This window comes from Akebia trifoliata, chromosome 4, assembly GCF_017979445.1.
Source record: "Akebia trifoliata isolate Shusen 1 chromosome 4, ASM1797944v1, whole genome shotgun sequence".
Lineage (NCBI taxonomy): Eukaryota > Viridiplantae > Streptophyta > Magnoliopsida > Ranunculales > Lardizabalaceae > Akebia > Akebia trifoliata.
The window spans coordinates 44676131-44694939 of record NC_141378.1 but is presented as its reverse complement, the minus strand read 5'-3'; the positions used below and the strand labels follow the sequence as shown (position 1 = coordinate 44694939).

Below are 18809 nucleotides of genomic sequence, written 5' to 3'. Positions count from 1 at the left end.
GGTAATTGGATTTTTCCTGTCTGGTTCTGTGTTCAATCTCAGTCCGAATAAATTATCGATTCTGGTCCGATTTTCAAGTACAAATAATCCGTTCGATTCGATCCAATTTTCCATGTCTGGATTTTTTGAACATCCTTAAATTAACCCTTATTTTTTTAAAACGAAATCTCAATATAATGTGATAATACTTCAATGGTTGGATTAGAATTTATGTTAATTTTGTTTTTGACACGTAAGCTTTGTGTCTGTGTCGGTGTCAGTGGAGATGTTGATAAATGTAGAAGAAAGAAAAGAAAAGAAAAAACGAGTGGAGAAAAGTTTTTTTCTTTCTTTCGTGGGAAGTGGGAAGCAATTTCCTAAACGGATTTTGGCCCATTTGTAGGAAACAAGTGTTAGTGAGTGGAAATGTGAGCGATACGAAAGAAAAGTTTCTTTCTTTCTTTCTTTCTTGGTGGGAAGTAGGAAGCAAACTTTTAGGTCAGACCATTATGTACTCAAATCAACTTCACTTTGTTGTTGTATTTCTATTTCGTTGTATATAAACAAATCACAATGGAAAATATGACACTTGTTAAATTGTGACCATGTAAGTGATTTTTGAGAAGAATTAAAAATGGCGTTGGAGCTTGTAGGAGGAGCTGCGTTAGGTGCAGTTGTAGGAGAGCTGTTGAAAGCAATCTTAGATAAGAAAGATAAGATCTTCATCTTCAAATCTGTCATGGAAAGACTCCAATCTACTCTAGAAACTATAAATCCCACAATCGAAGAGATTAAACGGTTAGATGGAGAATTAAATGATCCAAGAAGGACTGAAATCAATAGATTAATTGGAGAATTGGAGAAAGGGAAAGATTTGGTTCATAAATGTTCGAAGATTAAGAGTTGGGATTTCTACCATAAGTATCGGTATTCGAAGAGATTACTACAATTAGATGATTCTTTAGTTCGGTTTTTTGGTTTGAATGTAAACGCTGAGATTTGGAGAGATACGAAACAGATTTTGGTCAATTTCCAGGAAGCGATTAGGAAACCGGAACAATTGAATTTGATAGAGAAAAGTGTTACGAGTGGAAATGTGGATCGGATCAGATGTTGGTGTGCAGTTCCTGAAATTCCTAATTTTTCTGTTGGAATGGATGTGCGAATTAAAGAATTGAAGACGGAGTTGTTTAAAGACGACGTGAGTATAATCGGATTGTGCGGACTTGGTGGATCTGGGAAGACTACATTGGCTGCTAAGCTTTGTCAAGACGAACAAGTGAAAGGTATATATATCTATTCAAAATTTTGAAAAACATTTCTTTAACTTATGGTTTGTTAGTTTTCCTTAGTAGATTAAAAATTTTCACATTGAATTTTATACCCAATTGAATCGTGGTGAAAAGAAGGAGAAGATCACTTTATTCATCTTTGATAAAGGACCTTGAATCCACAAAGAAAACAAGAGAATTATTCTAAGAAAGCTTAGGTTCTATTGATAGTCTAGATGTTGCAAAATGTATCTCTCACTATGGTTTAAAATATTGGAATGTATCTGTTGATACGCATCGATATCAGCCGAGCCAATATGAAACATTGAATGTTTCAGGTATGTATTGGATTGTATCGATTGATATCGTATTGATATTTTCATTAATTAGAACATTCAATCAATATGATATTTTAAACCTTGTCTCTCACTATCATTTTAATAGATTTTCAAAACTTGTAATTTGGCTCCACTTCTACTAATCTAAAGTACTAAAACTTTCTATAAAAAAAATCTATTCCGTTTAACTTTCCTCTACTAACACTAGAATACTTACTAATGACTTTCTAAAACAAATCCAGACTACAAATTACTTCTTTGGAAGCTTGTAATAGAATTTTAGTTTCCCATTATATACATTCGAATCTGGAAGGATCCTTATCTGACCTACATTTGAGTTGAGTCAGGATATTAAGCCATATTCAACCCATAGAGTTGACTTAAAAATGCGTTTTAACCCTTGAAACAACTTTTTTTTTTATCGGTAAAGATGGGTTAGTGGTTTATAAGAAGTATGGGTTTAAGGGGGTTTGAAGCTAAAGATGTGGGAACAACTTTCCACACATCTTACCACTTCGCTAAGTGACACTTCGTAGCATTTTTTTTTCTCTCATGATAATGAATGTGCTAAATGGCCTTCGACGTTTTCTGCATTGGAGCTCTCGTCATAAACTTTTCGAATTGGTGTTGTAATAGTTATTCTTATTTATGATTGTGAAGTTATGCCCGTTTCAATTTATGATTATCGCGAAGTTACTTTTTTTTTTTTCTTTTTACTAAATAGCTTTCTAATGCTCTCTTTTTATAGCAAAATTCAAGGATAACATCTTATTCTTAACCGTTTCAAGCTCGCCCGACTTGAAAGTGATCGTAAATGGATTATTTGAACGGTTGGGCGATGAAAATGGGTCTCTAAAATTTCAAAATGACGAAGATGCAGTGAAGCAGTTAAGATCCTTGATGAAGCAAAAAGAAGGAGATCACATATTGTTGGTCTTGGACGATGTATGGTCAGAATCATTCCTTCAGAAGTTTGTGTTCGGAACTGTAGGACATAAGATACTGGTTACATCAAGAACTGAATATAAATTATTTGATTTTAAATATTCTTTGAAAATGTTGAGTGACTCAGATTCCATGAGTCTCTTTCGTTACTTGGCATTCCCGCAAGATGAAAGCTATGAGATACCAGATGAAGATTGTGTGAAAGAGGTACTGTATTTATCTGTGATACATGTATACTTACAATCTACATACATCAAGTCATAAGAAATACCACCATTTCCATGTAGGACCTTAGGTATCAACCCCACAATACTCACACACGTGCACATGCACGCACAAATCCACACACACACCACACGCCTACCTTGTTTTTTGAAAAAATATATGTTACAGAGTCCGACTTTGAAGCAGCCAGGTTGCTTCAAAATTTTGGAGGAACTCTCCTCGTTACATGACACATGGATTTTTGTATTTATTTCACAACCCTACTTTTTATTAATATTTGGGATACCTCCTTGAAGATACCACATGTAATCAAAATGAGAGGGTTCTACCAAAATTTTGAAATAGGACGGGCCCTTCAAAGTTTTTTCCAATGTTACATGCTCTCGAATAATTCAAGAAAGTACACCCCCTTGGAGAAATGAACATTTGACTTTTGATTTATTCAACTTAATGTTTCAAAGTGATGTCCTTCCATATATTGTGTTTCAAAGCATGCATGCACATGCACACACGGATCCATACAATCACCACTGTGCACACACATATATACTTACACACACACACACACACACACCTTGTTTTCTGAAAATGTTACTTGTTTCGAATAATTCTAAAAGTTGACCCGTGCAAATATGAGCGTTGGATTTTCTTTTTTTTTATCTTAAGTATTGAATTTTGATTTGTTCAAATTAAGATTTAGTGATACCCTTCCTTAGTATTATTTGTATACTGTTTTTCTTGTATGATTGCTACAAAAAGAAAATAACAGATTGCACTTGATTGCTATGAAATAATAGATAGTAAGTGGTTGCAAGGGACTACCCCTGACTCTTAAGGTGATCGCTTGCTCACTGCGTGGAGAACCTGCAAGGAAGTGGAGAAGCACTGAGAGAATATTGAGGAAAGACTCCTTCATCTTCGACACACACACGGATCTTCTTCAATGCCTTGCAACCAGTTTAGATTTCTTAGATGATGATGTTCGAGAGTGCTTCCTTGATTTTGGTTTGTTTTCCGAGGACCAGAGGATCCCCGCTTCTGTTCTTATAGACATTTGGATTGAATTCTATGAACTAGATGAAGATGATGCTTATGTCAACCTCCTTGAACTATCCTCCCGAAATCTCATTAATCTGGAGGAAAACGCTAGGTATGTTGCTCTTCTCCATATTTGCTATAGATGATTTTCATTGTTTGATGATACTGCAGACTGATTTAACATACATATCTTTACTATTTTAATGAGAGAAGGCGGAGTAAAAGTGGTTTGAGACTAAAATTTGAGTGGCCATTAATGCCCCCATTTGTATATCTAAATTTAATATAATCAGGGTTATTTTGGTAAAAACCAAGAACATTGCAATCTAATCATGTTGCTTAATTTTCAAAATTACGAAAGTATCTTTTTTTACTATGTAATCTTCAAAAACCCTTTAATCAATATTTTAAATTACAAATAACCTTTTTTTTATACATGTGCGTCCACACATGCCACCTTCTAGTTCAGTATTAACCAGAAGAATGACTACTACAATTTTTGCAAAACTTTCCTAAGTGATGTGTTATTATAAATGAAGAATTAAAATAGGTTGTATTTCCTTGATTGCTATTAGTACTATACTCATCAACCTATAGGTTGGACATGGTGTTAGCTACATGTGTCTTAAATAAATATCTCTCTTTGTTCATCAGAAAAGATGCAGGGGGGGTTGACGGAAACCTTATTGAGCTACGTGTTACCCAACATGATCTTCTCCGAGAATTGGCTATCTACAAGAATCGGGATCGCCAAAACATTAACCAAAGAAAGAGACTGATGATGGACCTAAGAGAGGACAACATTCCCAAGGGTTGGAGTGAACAAGATCACCGACCCTTTGATGCCCGCTTAGTGTGTATCCACACAGGTTTGTTCATTTGCACCGAACTGCTTCATTATTTTTTCATCGACTTATGGAATACATTTTGCAGACGGAGTGTTTTCTTCAGGATGGAGCAAGATGCAATTTCCTAAAGCGGAGGTCTTGCTTTTGAGTTTCTCAACAAGCAACTGCATCTTACCGAGGTTCATCGAGAAAATGAGCAATTTGAAGGTTCTGATTATTTCATATTGTGGATCTCATCAACTTGCAAAACTAAGTGGGCAGTCCTCTCTTTGTTATCTTTCCCAACTAAAGAGATTAAGATTAGAGAATATTATGTTTACTTTCCTCAACGAAATCATAGAGAAATTAAGTTTAGATTTGATTATGTCTCATTCCATCGAAGAAATCGCAGAGAGATCAAGGTTAGGGGGGATTATGTTTCCTTCCCTCGACAAAATCATAGAGCCATTGAAGAATATGCATAAAATATCACTATTTGGGTGTCTTTCCCACATTGGTGTGCAACTCAACAACATATCCTGTATATTTCCAAATCTCATTGAGATTGATATAGACTATTGCCATGTTTGGATAGCATTACCTCGAGCAATCTGCAAGATCAGGCACCTGAAGAAGCTCAGTGTCACCAACTGTTATGATTTAATTGAATTACCCGAACAAATTGGACATTTGATGGAATTAGAAGTTTTAAGGCTGCGCGGTTGTACGGGTCTAAAACGTTTACCGGACTCAATTCGAATACTTAGAAAGCTAAGGTTTTTGGATATATCTAAGTGTTTTGACTTGGAGAGTATGCCTGAAGGGATAGGTGAATTATGCAGTTTGAAAAAGCTTGACATGAGACACTGCCCAAGTGTGAGACGATTGCCAATATCGGCCATGGATCTTAGGCATCTAAGGGACGTTATTTGTAATGAAGAAATGGGCATCTTATGGAAAACTCTCACGACGTGTCTCCCTGATCTGAATATACAAGTAGACGACAAATGAAGATATGATTTGTGATAGAGTTAAATGGTGGAATAGAATTCATGTTGCAGACCACAATGATGTTGTATTTTGTCTATTTATTTACCGTCATGGATGTAAAATCCTGTCTGTAACATTTTGTTTATTGGATTCATGAACCATGAGAAGGTTTTTTGGTTGATTTCTATTTTGTCCCACAAATCCATCTTGTAATTTAAAGATTAATTTCATCATCTGTGGTCAAATTTTGTAGAAGTTAAAAATGAAAGTTACTTTAGTCATAATGTATTAGTTCTAAAATTGGATTTAGCGGTCCTTTCTGTGAGATCATTGTTCTGTATAATACTCAATGTTGTAATTGTTTTCAGTATGGTTATTTCATTTGTGGTATTTAAAAAGTTTTTCTTCTGTAATTCTTGGGAATATGAAATGATTCGAAGCTCTTGGGGTATCTTTGATGACAATTATGTTGGCACCTAGAACAAAGGATAGTATCTAATAGATTTCAAAACCATTTTGCTTTTACTAAAACCAGAATCGGATCCAACCCAACCCAACCAAATAATTTGATTCAGGTTGGTCGGGTCAAATAATTTTGGAACATTCGACACTTTTTTGCTATATTTATTTTCTAATTGTACCATACTTCAAAATTTAAAATTAAAATTCAATGGTGGAAAGTATTTTTTATTTTTTATTTTTTTGGTTCAAACTTTTTAACATTTTGTCATCTATAATCTTGTGCAATCAAATTATGTTTTTGGATGCCTAAAATTGATGTGTTAGAATACATTCCAACGTATGTTAGATAACAAATTCAAAACTCCAAAAGCATTTTTGTAACACAAATGCAACATGAACATAAAAAAATTCCACCTTTAAAGGGTCAAAATTTTAATTTTGTAATTAAAAAAAAAAATCGGCCCTTTAAAAGGTCCATTTTGGTTCATGAAATAAATTCCAAAAAAATATTACTTTTTTGTAAAATATTTTTTTTAATTTATAATTTCTCCTATTATATGTTTAGAGTTATGCTAGACTAACTTTCTACAACACTGCCTTCAACACTATGTGTGGAGAGAATCATTGGCTTTTATTATGTACAACACTCATATCTCAAGGAAAAGTTTCCATGGTTCTGTGCAGACACAATGCTCATGGCAATTTTACTTTCGTCAATATAATATTTTTTCTATTTTAAATCATTTATTATTTAGTAGTTACCCTCTTTTGTTAATTGGATTTATAACCTTTCTTTTTTGAGGCCAGTTTGTTGTATTTATTTATTTTGTTGGATTTATAACCTTTTTTTTTTTTTTGAGAAATCATAGATCAATACGTCTCGGGATACATGATTCCCTTGGGATACATTTTTTATGGGAAAATGCAATTGAGTATCCCGAGGCATATTGATCTATGATTCCTCAAAACAGAACTTGTCACATCAAGAGAGTCGATTGGGTGTGCCACGTGGGGTAGTTAGAGTATCATGATTCATTTACGAGGGGAAGGAAGAAATGGCCTTTTGAGCTATGTTAGAGGCCTTACGGATAACAGAACATTGTAATACTTGGGACTTGTGAGAATGGTGAAATGATTATCTAAAATTGGGGGATGTAATCATTGAATTTACGACAAATCCTAATAATAAATTTGTTGTATTCTTTTTTTTTTTTTTTTTTTTTTTCGAACATGTTTTTCATATTAATTTGATTGATTGAGAACCCTTCCACCACATGTGTTATTGCGTATGAAGTGGTCCATGAAACAATCTTAGGATCAAAAGCCAAGGATTTTGTTTTGCAAGATATTGAGGACAACCCGATGTGTCTAGTATAGTTAGTAATTCTTTGAATAATTCGTGAATTATAATCGAAATTTTGGAATGATATAAAAAATGATTAAAACTTCCATTCAATTTAACTCTTTGTAAAATTCTTGATTTTTTGAACTTTTTCAAATTATTCACGCTTTATTTTTTTTTCCAAATTAAATAGATCAATATTTTTTTTTTTTTTTTTCCAAAAGAGAGTTTAAAACACAAATTAACTTAGGAGTGTTCAACCAAGTAACCCGAATTGGAACCGATTGATCAAGTTTTGGTCTGGTTCAGAGGTATATCGAAATCTGGACCGATCTGACTGGTCTGGGTTCAACTCTGACCGATTTTATATTAGTGAACCAAAACCTTACCCAAAAACCAATCAATCGGGTTAGGACCTCCGATTTCAATCCATTTTCATAAGAGGTTAAACTGTTAAAGTCAAATTTAGTGGCTCGTGTATATTAAATTAAAGCCTAACATTATCATATAATGAAAAGTATTTGGAGGCCCTAAAGAGAGGCAAACATTGTTTTCAAAATAGGGGTTAGAAGTTTCAGTATGGGATTTTTTTTTTTTTTTTTTGTGAATCCATCTCCATGGTGAGGAGATCATCCTCACCAAAAATCAGCTCATTCCGAAAATTTTAACCTTAGTTTACTAGTTGAAGAATCGTGGACCATCCGATTTTTATAAATCACTTTTGATGGGGTTAAAAGTTTTGGAATGAACTGATTTTTGTAATCGTGGACCATCTGATTTTTGAGGAGGAGAATATCCTCACCAAAAATTAGCCATTCTGAAATTTTTTACTCATAAATTGGAAAAAATATATATGTTTGGCATAATGTTTGGCTTTCTTTAGGACCTTCGAACGCCACTTTATATAATATATTAATTAACTTATATGTGTGCAGTGTTCTACTACTATTTTAAATTAAATCAAAGCTCACGGCTCTTATATAATATATTAAATTATTTGTAGCTAAAGTCTTAGTGGTCTCTAAGTAATTATTGCCACACCAACTTTATTAAAATAAGCATAAGCACTCTCAATTTGAAATAGGCATAAAGCTGTCACTAGTATGCTATGAAACATATTAATTTAAAGTCCCACTTTGCAAAATATTAATTTAAATTCATTATTATATATATATATATATATATATATATATAAGACCAAGTTGGTCACTTGGGCTTTAAGGTTAATCTCAATGATTTTAAAATTTAAAGAGTTTTCTTAAATATTAAGTGTGTCAGGACCAGGTCAACGTTCGAGTTTTGATTTGGGTAATTGGATTTTTTTGGTCTGATTCCGAGTTCGATCCGGTTTTCAAACTCTTAAATTGAAACCAACCATATAAGAATTGGTTCGGTTTAGTCCGGATAAATTATTGATTCCTATCCGATTTTCGAGTACAAATAATCAGATCGGCTCAGTTCAGTTTTTCATGTCCGGATTTTTTGAATATCCCTAAATTAACCCTTATTTTTCAAAAACAAAATCTCAATATCATGTGATTATACTTCCATTATTCTCTAATTACACTTAAAGGTTTCATTATTACTTTTTTCACTCTTTTTAAATATCTTCTCTCTTGTAGACATTCCAATTTGAACGGACCCCTACTTAAAAAGATTTAAAATTTTGACTTTTCTAATAAAATTCATTAATAGATCTCAAAAAGTCCAAATCGTCGACATTCGGCATTTTGATTAATTTATAGGTTCTTAAGATCTCTAAAGGTCTAATGGACCCATAAAAAAAACTTGGCATATCCCCACTGTAGACACCCGAATTTGAGCGGGCCCTCGACGTAAGATGCCCCCAAAAATCGAAAATTGGGATGGGCCCCAAAGCCCAACCTACGAAAAATACAATGCATTTTCAATTAATAAGTGTTCGAGGCCATTTATGTAGCCCATGGACCCGCACACCCACCACCACGCTCCTACAATCCTTAATTCAACCCACTACTATTCTACCTAAGCCCATCACTCTCATTAAACCCAAGCCCATCCAATTACCCACACCGAAACCAACCTAAGCTAAGCCCCGTCCTATTCTACAATCCAATCCAACACAACCCAACCTAAGCTAAGCCCATCACATAAAACCCAAACTATTCTCCTAAACCCAATCCAACATAAACCCAATTCAATCTAAACCTAAGCCCATCACATAAAATCCAAACTACTTTCCTAAACCCAACCCAACCAAAGCCCAACTCACTACCCAAACCCAATCCAAACCATCATCATCACATCAAACCAATCACCAACTCAATACAAAAATGACACATGTCATCACACACCCCCCTTCCCCCTCCTCATCTAATCAATCAACCAACTCCATCACTTCCCTCCAAAAATCAACTCAACCATAATCCTAAAATCCTAACCCTAACCTAACCTATTACCCATCCTCTCATCATCAACCACCAACATCATAACCCATACCCTACCCGAACTAACCTATTACCCATCCTCTCATCATCATTAACCAACTCCATCACTTCCCTCCAAAAATCAACTCAACCCATAATCCTACCCTAACCTAACCTATTACCCATCCTCTCATCATCATTAACCAACTCCATCACCTTCCCTCCAAATCAACTCAACCCATAATCCTAACCTAACCTAACCTATTACCCATCCCTCATCATCATTAACCAACTCCATCACTTCCCTCCAAAAATCAACTCAACAACCCATAACCCTAACCTAACCTAACCTATTCCCCATCCTTTCATCATCAACCACCAACATCATAACCCATACCCTACCCTAACCTAACCTATTCCCCATTCTCTAACACTATCAACCACCCACATCACAACCCATATCTATCCATCACTTCCCTTAAAACACTCCCATAAAATCACCTCAACCCATACCTCCCATACTCTTCTCTCTAATCATCTAACCACCATCACAATCAAACCAATCTCATCATCTCCCCATTTGCCACATGTCTTCATCCCTTCACCTCTCCCAAAATCCAACCAATCAACCTCTTACACTACACATCATCTCAAATCTAACACATTACCTCTTCAACCATCTCTACACTCATTCTCCAAACAACTCTCTTACACCCATCAACCATCACTCATCTCACCCCACCAACACTCTACCCAAATGGATTTGGGTAAGATCCAAACCATTTGGGTTAAAACATAACCCATTTCCCTCATTACAAAACTACCCTTATTTCCATCTTAAATTTCATACCCCTTTCCTCTCAAACCCATGCCATTATCCATTATTCTCTTCATTCACCCCATTATACCCTCAAAATATCTCTCCAACCTCTATAAAAATCCCTCCATTCTCCCCATACAACAACTAATGAGAATTTAAAAAAAAGAATCCTTAAAACACTACAACTTTCTACTTTACTCTCTTCACTACACTCAACCCTCTCTCATCTCATCTCAACACTCTACTCTCAACACCTCACTCTCAACTCCACTCAATCTTCCACAACTTCAAGCAAGTCCAAGTCAACTCAAGGGAAGCACATTTGAAGATCAACTCGAGGACAAGGTGGGTTCAACAAAAGGAACACCCCCTCCACATCCCCTCTTCTACTTTCCCCTTTCTTACACATTTGCACCCACCACCATGGGCTAGATCACCAAAGGGCCCCTTCTACATAAGGGTGCCCTTAATGATTGAAGCCAACATTGAAAGTCCCTCACACTTGAGGGCACACATCGACTTTCTTTCATTTTTATTTTCTTTTTATTTCAAAAAACCGAATCCGAGGTTACCACATTACGTGGATGGAGTAGGGTGCCTAACACCTTCCCTACTCCATAAATGGACCCCCTTACCTTTGAGTCAAAGGTTGGACCATGCACCTATTTCTACGAGAGTCATCAAAAGGATGTCAAAATGACATGATTTTTCAAAAACACCAATCCGGGTGACCATTCACACCCCTTTACCAATTTGGATGGTGGCGACTCCAAAACACTCCAAGTGGAGGGATGTTTGAAGAATGTTTCAAAATCCCGTGTCCACAGCTTGGCGACTCCACTGGGGAGTACCATACTAGTGGGTCCGACCCTCTTCCTTGATTCGGTCATTATTTCTAAAAAAAAAAAAAAAAAAGAATGTGTTTTCATTTCCATATTTGTGTTTACCTTCTAACATTTTTTCATGTCTCTTTTTTCTATTTTTATTTTCATTGGAGAATGCTTGTAATATTTATTTATTTCGGTTTTGTATGTATGTTGGAAAAGGATGTAAGGATGGATACAAATCACGCATAATGCATGCACAGCACATGCGACGCATCCACCACCCCCTATGCATAAGCCACCCCTCCTCCTCTTTAAACTTCTAACCCCGGATGCCGGTACTCTCAAGCCCCTGAGATCGCTATTTTGGGTGGCTGGGAGGAGAACATCCACCCCATTCACCAACCTAAGATGTGTACACTTTGGTGTCCATCAAGGTTTGAAGAATGGGTAGCCGGAAAACTACCTACAAACCGCATGCATCAAAGCGTAACTAATAGACAAAGGACACTAAGATTTTCAAATTTTAATTTCGTATCCATCCCACGTGTGTGTGTTGTAACTTTATTTTATTGCTTTTCTTGTAGCCCACGATGGCAAGTTGTATAGATTTTAGGATTTTTATATTTTGTTCTCATTTATGTGTCCCCCTAGGTAAAAGGGGGAAATCTGTTTTTTTTTTGCATGTCATCATATGCATCATCAAAAAAAAAAAAAATAAAAAAAAAAACAATTACATTTTGTGGCCCAAGCCAAAAAACAGAGGCCATGTGCCTCAAAATCCAGAAAAGCATGGCCAAAATGGGATGAGGATAAAAAAACAGAGCAAAGTAGGAAGGCCAGAAAAGGTTCTGGTCCGTGCTTGAAGCACGGACTCAAGAAATTTTGTCAAGTCCGTGCTTAGAAAACGAACTGGGCAAATGTTCTTAGGTCCGTACTTGAAGCACGGACTAGTGGAAATTTTTATGTTCTGGTCCGTACTTGAAGCACGGACCAGCCAAAAAGTGTTAGGTCCGTGCATGAAGAACGGACCCAAAAAAAAAAAAAAAAAAAAGAAAATTTTTTTTGATATTCTGGTCCGTACTTAAAGCACGGACCAGCGAAAAAGTCTTAGGTCCGTACTTGAAAAACGGACCCCCCAAAAAAAAAAAAAAAAAAAAAATTTTTTTTTTTTGCTTATTTCATTCCTTACGTCAGTCTTAACAACTTTTCTTCTTGAAATTTTTTTAATTTTGAGTTTTAAAGCTTGAAAATGATCAAATGATCCACTTTACTAGAAAACTCAGGGCCTGCCACTTGTAATCGATCCCGCTCCAAACGGATTTTGCCCAACGTGGCTCACTATCGATTTCGACCATAATCAAACTTGTCCTTCATGAAGTATTCATTCTAAACTGGGTCCACGACCCAGATCCGCATCAAACTGGGTCCACGACCCAGATCCAATCAAACTGGGTCCACGACCCAGATCCATGTAAATTGGGTCCACGACCCAGATCCGCATCAAACTGGGTTCACGACCCAGATCCAATCAAACTGGGTCCACGACCCAGATCCATGTCAACTGGGTCCACGACCCAGATCCGCATCAAACTGGGTCCACGACCCAGATCCAATCAAACTGGGTCCACGACCCAGATCCATGTCAACTGGGTCCACGACCCAGATCCATGTAAATTGGGTCCACGACCCAGATCCATGTCAACTGGGTCCACGACCCAGATCCATGTAAATTGGGTCCACGACCCAGATCCATATCAAACTGGGTCCACGACCCAGATCCAATCAAACTGGGTCCACGACCCAGATCCAATCAAACTGGGTCCACGACCCAGATCCATGTCAACTGGGTCCACGACCCAGATCCAATCAAACTGGGTCTACGACCCAGATCCACTTCAACTGGATTCACAATCCAGATCCACAACAAATCAAGTCCACGACCCATAGCGAATCAAGTTCATGATCCATCTATGATCTAATAAAAATAACAACCAATCAATCGACTCAAACACATTCAACTTTTTTAAAAAAAAAAAAAAAACAAAAAAAAAAAAAAAAAAAGGATGTTAACAAAGCACCAATTGCAGTCCTTGATCAAAGTCGGTGCCTAGAAAGATCTTACCCTGTTGATACGAGGGGGATAGACTACGTCTATTCAGGGAACAAGGTGATTTAAGAGTGCCATTGTGCGCCGCCTCTTCCTTGGAGATCCGCCTGGCCGACGATGATTTCAGAGAACTGAATTGGGGGCTGCCAAAAATACGGGTTATTCTAACTCAGTTTATCTCAGAAATTTCTTTTCAAAATGTTTTCCCGACTCCGTGTCGATGCCAGTCCCGTGCTGATGAAATTACCTTTTTCCAAAATGTTTCCCGACTCCGTGTCGATGCCAGTCCCGTGCTGATGAAATTACCTTTTTCAAAAACGTTTACCGACTCCGTGTCGATGCCAGCTCCATGCTGATGTAACTTCTTTTCAAAATATCTTACCGACTCCCTGTCGATGCCAGCTCCGTGCTGATGTAACTTCTTTTCAAAATGTTTTACCGACTCCGTGTCGATGCTAGCTCCGTGCTGATGTAACTGCTTTTCAAAATATTTATACCGACCCGTGTCGATGCCAGCTCCGTGCTGATGTAACTTCTTCTCAAACCGTTTATAACGACTCCGTGTCGATGCCAGCTCCGCTGCTGATGTAATTTCTTTTCAAACCGTTTTACCGACTCCGTGTCGATGGCCAGCTCCGTGCTGATGTAATTTCCTTTCAAACCGTTTTACCGACTCCGTGTCGATGCCAGCTCCGTCTGATGTAATTTCTTTTCAAAACCGTTTAACCGACTCCGTGTCGATGCCAGCCTCGCGCTGATGTAATTATTTTCTCTCAAAAACAATCCAGCTCCGCGCTGACGAACCATGTTTTCAAGCTCACCTAACTAAATTTCCATTTTTGAGTACCATCCCATAATAATTACCAGACCTAATAAAACATCATGCATTTTCCTTTTTGTAAATAAGATAGTAACACTTGGTCTCTGTACCCACAGGTGGCCAAACGAAAAAAGTACAAACTTCCTGAGAAGCCTCCATACTTTCTCCGATCATCTTCATCAATTATGAGTAACTCAGATGAACCACAACCTGCTACAAAAATGAACTGGCCGAAGCTAATGCAATGATAGCAAAGCTGTTAGAAACACGAAAAGGCAGGAACAAATCTTAGCGGCTGTCTTGAGTAGCACCAATTTTCTGCAAGCACAGGCAACTGCTCAGCATCAAGCATCCGGGTCAAACCCCGAACCCCCCGAGCAAATACGACCATACCAACAAACAACCACCCCACCTCCTACTGTGCCAATATATCAGGGTCCTCCGCTCTATATACCACAGAACCCACTGCCTCCGGTGATGATCCCAGATGACGAGTGTGACTTTAGGGCTCCTGAAGCTACCTCTTACACTACACATCATCTCAAATCTAACACATTACCTCTTCAACCATCTCTACACTCATTCTCCAAACAACTCTCTTACACCCATCAACCATCACTCATCTCACCCCACCAAAAACACTCTACCCAAATGGATTTGGGTAAGATCCAAACCATTTGGGTTAAAACATAACCCATTTCCCTCATTACAAAACTACCCTTATTTCCATCTTAAATTTCATACCCCTTTCCTCTCAAACCCATGCCATTATCCATTATTCTCTTCATTCACACCCATTATACCCTCAAAATATCTCTCCAACCTCTATAAAAATCCCTCCATTCTCCCCATACAACAACTAATGAGAATTTAAAAAAGAATCCTTAAAACACTACAATACAACTTTCTACTTTACTCTCTTCACTACACTCAACCCTCTCTCATCTCATCTCAACACTCTACTCTCAACACCTCACTCTCAACTCCACTCAATCTTCCACAACTTCAAGCAAGTCCAAGTCAACTCAAGGGAAGCACATTTGAAGATCAACTCGAGGACAAGGTGGGTTCAACAAAAGGAACACCCCCTCCACATCCCCTCTTCTACTTTCCCCTTTCTTACACATTTGCACCCACCACCATGGGCTAGATCACCAAAGGGCCCCTTCTACATAAGGGTGCCCTTAATGATTGAAGCCAACATTGAAAGTCCCTCACACTTGAGGGCACACATCGACTTTCTTTCATTTTTATTTTCTTTTTATTTCAAAAAACCGAATCCGAGGTTACCACATTACGTGGATGGAGTAGGGTGCCTAACACCTTCCCTACTCCATAAATGGACCCCCTTACCTTTAGTCAAAGGTTGGACCATGCACCTATTTCTACGAGAGTCATCAAAAGGATGTCAAAATGACATGATTTTTCAAAAACACCAATCCGGGTGACCATTCACACCCCTTTACCAATTTGGATGGTGGCGACTCCAAAACACTCCAAGTGGAGGGATGTTTGAAGAATGTTTCAAAATCCCGTGTCCACACCCACTTTCCTTATCTTTCACCACTCCACTCTGGAAATCGAAAATACCTCAAGCCTGCTTAAGACCCATCAACTTTCAATTCCCCACAAATCATCTCTCACCTTACCCAACTTAACCTAACCCTAACTCCTAACCCAAACCCTAAAACCCACTCACCTTTAAACCCATTAAGTCCCACCTAATGATAGAACACATAAAACAACCCTAACATTCCCGTGACCCATTCAAATCTACAAAAAAAACAACATAACAAAGCCCATACGTGCCACAAGCCCACAGGTAGCGACACTACAGTCCGCCGTAAACTCAACCACAATAAGCCAACACACATCAATCCACATCCAACATCAACCAATCAAATCTCTTTGATTTCAAATGGATACTTGTCCTCACCTCCCAAAAATCATTCTACCCAACTTAACCCACCACTTTTCTCTTACAAAATCACCCTACATTCCATGTCATAAACATAATCCATCACTTTTTTTCTTATACAATCACCAACCCATACTTCCCCTCATCATTCACTTTAAACTTATTCTCACAAGCCATCCCCACATCCATTTTCTCCAATTAACTCACCCAAACACTCTATAACCACACTTTTTGGGACACATGTCACTATCTCCTCCACATTTCCAAAACATAATCAACTAACCTCTTAGACAACATATTCTTTCAATCAAACACCACACCCCCTCATCTCACTTAACACTTGATCACATTCTTTCAATCAAACACCACATCATTTCATCTCACCAAGTACTCAACCTAAATGGGTTGGAATTGATCTAACCCATTTGGATAAAAAAACTATTCATTTACCTCATTCCACAAATACCCTCATCCCAACTCCAAATTTCACACCCTTTACATTCAAACCCAATGTCATTCTCTACTACTCTACTTCTTCACCCCATTACACCCTCAAAAGCAATCCTCAACACCTATAAATACCCCCCTCACCTTCCAAATAGCTACCAAGTCTAAGACTAAAAAGAAAAGAAAAAAAAAATCTCTCAACTCTCCTCTATTTTCCTCACTTCATCAACTCTAGAAAAATCTACTATCACAATTCTACAAAGAACCTAAGAAGAAAAATAAGAAGAGAAAAAGAAGAAAAGGAAAGCCTCAAGCTTTAAGGTAGGTTCGAGCATAAGTATTGCATATCCCCTTCTCTCCCTTCTCCATCATCATCTTCTAATTCCCCCTCTCATTCTTTTATTTTATTTTAGAAAGTTTCTAAGGTGTAATGTCCCCCCTTCCTTGTCTCAGGTAAATCGGACTTCGGTTTGGTTGAAAGTATAGGAGTTGTAATCACTTTCAAAATAAAATCGATTTTAAACCTTTCAAATCATTCTGAGACAATCGCTATTCAGGTCATTCTCGACTCGTGAGAATGGACCCATAACTATAGCCAACACTTGAGAACACATGTAGTTCCTAAAGCTAATTGTTTATAGGGATCATTTCCTTCAATAAGATGATCTTATAATCCGAACCGAAAGCAAACCCATTCTTAGGATACAAGTCGTCAATACGTGGCACTTTTATTTTATTTGTGTTTTCATCTAAAATGATCGAGTTACTTTTGAGGTTACTGTCATTTGATGGAGATAGAGATGGGTGCTTAACTCCTTCCCCTCTCTCTAATTGAGTCACTTACTTAGATCTTAAGTGGACCAGTGTACGAGAGTCATTAAATGCCAAAATGACACTTTTTGTAAAATGAACAATGGGTGACCATTCACACTCTTTTACAAAAAAATGAATGGTAGCGACTCTAAACCTTTGTAGAAGAGATCTTTGAAAATCGAAAATCACGCGTCTACATCTCCTCTCCTTACATTTTTTAAATATGAATCTTATTAATTAAATAAGATGGTATGTGTTTTGCATTATGAAAACATATGTTAATAATATGATTAATGATAAAAAATAAAAATAAAAATCATTATGTTCTTAATTTTAAATATGTTATATTTATGATATTTTAGAATAAAAATTAAAATATCAAAATAAATGTGTAAAATATTTATTGATTTGTAATAAGGCCTAAACATTTGAGAAAAATGGATTGCATCACATGTTCTTAATTTGCATAAGGATGAGTTCAAAGGTGAACTGGTGGAGGATACTTGTTAGGGTTGCAACTTGGGCGCCGGCCCACATTCAATCAAGGTTCAACCTAATTGATGCACGAGCTTGGGTTGAGTTATGTATAAGTGGAGTTGAGCCTGGGTTCAAATATCTCAGCCCGACTTGAATTCGAGTTGAGGGTTTGGGCAACCCGACTCAACCCGAAGTCGATGCTTATATACTAATATTTAAATAATTATATATATATATATATATATATATATATATATATATATATATATATTTGTTATTTAATATTTTCATTCAACCTTTTTTTTTCATAACCATCCATCCCTATAGGCAGTGAGTTGGGCTTGTATCTGGGCTTTGCCCAATCCATAAACCATGGTCTTATCCAAAGACTAGTCCCGGGCATGTACAACACCCACACATATGTTATTGACTTAAACCGAAAACCCATCACAAATTAAACTATAAAATAATTAGACATAAACCTTTAAAGAGTAGAGTTTTCTAAAAATTTGGATACGTACTATGAAAATTTTAATATGTACGCGATCAAAATTTTGAAAGTTCTTTAGATTGTTGAATTCGAATTATACTCAAATCATTCCCATATGGCATTTTTGCCATTCTTTGAATTTTTAAATGGACTGCTAAATGTATATTCCGAAACTACTCTCTACATAGTATTAAATACATATGTTAATACTATATGTCCTTAAGTTCATAATAGTTCTATCTCTAATTTTCACCAAAGTCCAGGGTCT

General features: G+C 36.9%; 2 protein-coding genes across 2 annotated transcripts in view; both read left to right on the top strand.

Annotated features, from left to right (window-relative positions):
• The window catches only part of LOC147405210 (putative disease resistance protein At5g66900), a 57303-nt gene that overhangs the window by 27686 nt on the left and 10808 nt on the right, over positions 1-18809 (top strand). The gene's annotated exons all lie outside the window — the stretch shown is intronic.
• On the top strand, positions 380-5998 carry LOC147405211 (putative disease resistance protein At5g66900). The gene is made up of 5 exons (XM_086441427.1): positions 380-1265; positions 2337-2740; positions 3556-3908; positions 4451-4665; positions 4730-5998. Exons 1-5 carry the CDS (start codon positions 614-616, stop codon positions 5632-5634), a joined length of 2529 nt encoding a protein of 842 aa, XP_086297553.1. The 5' UTR covers positions 380-613; the 3' UTR covers positions 5635-5998.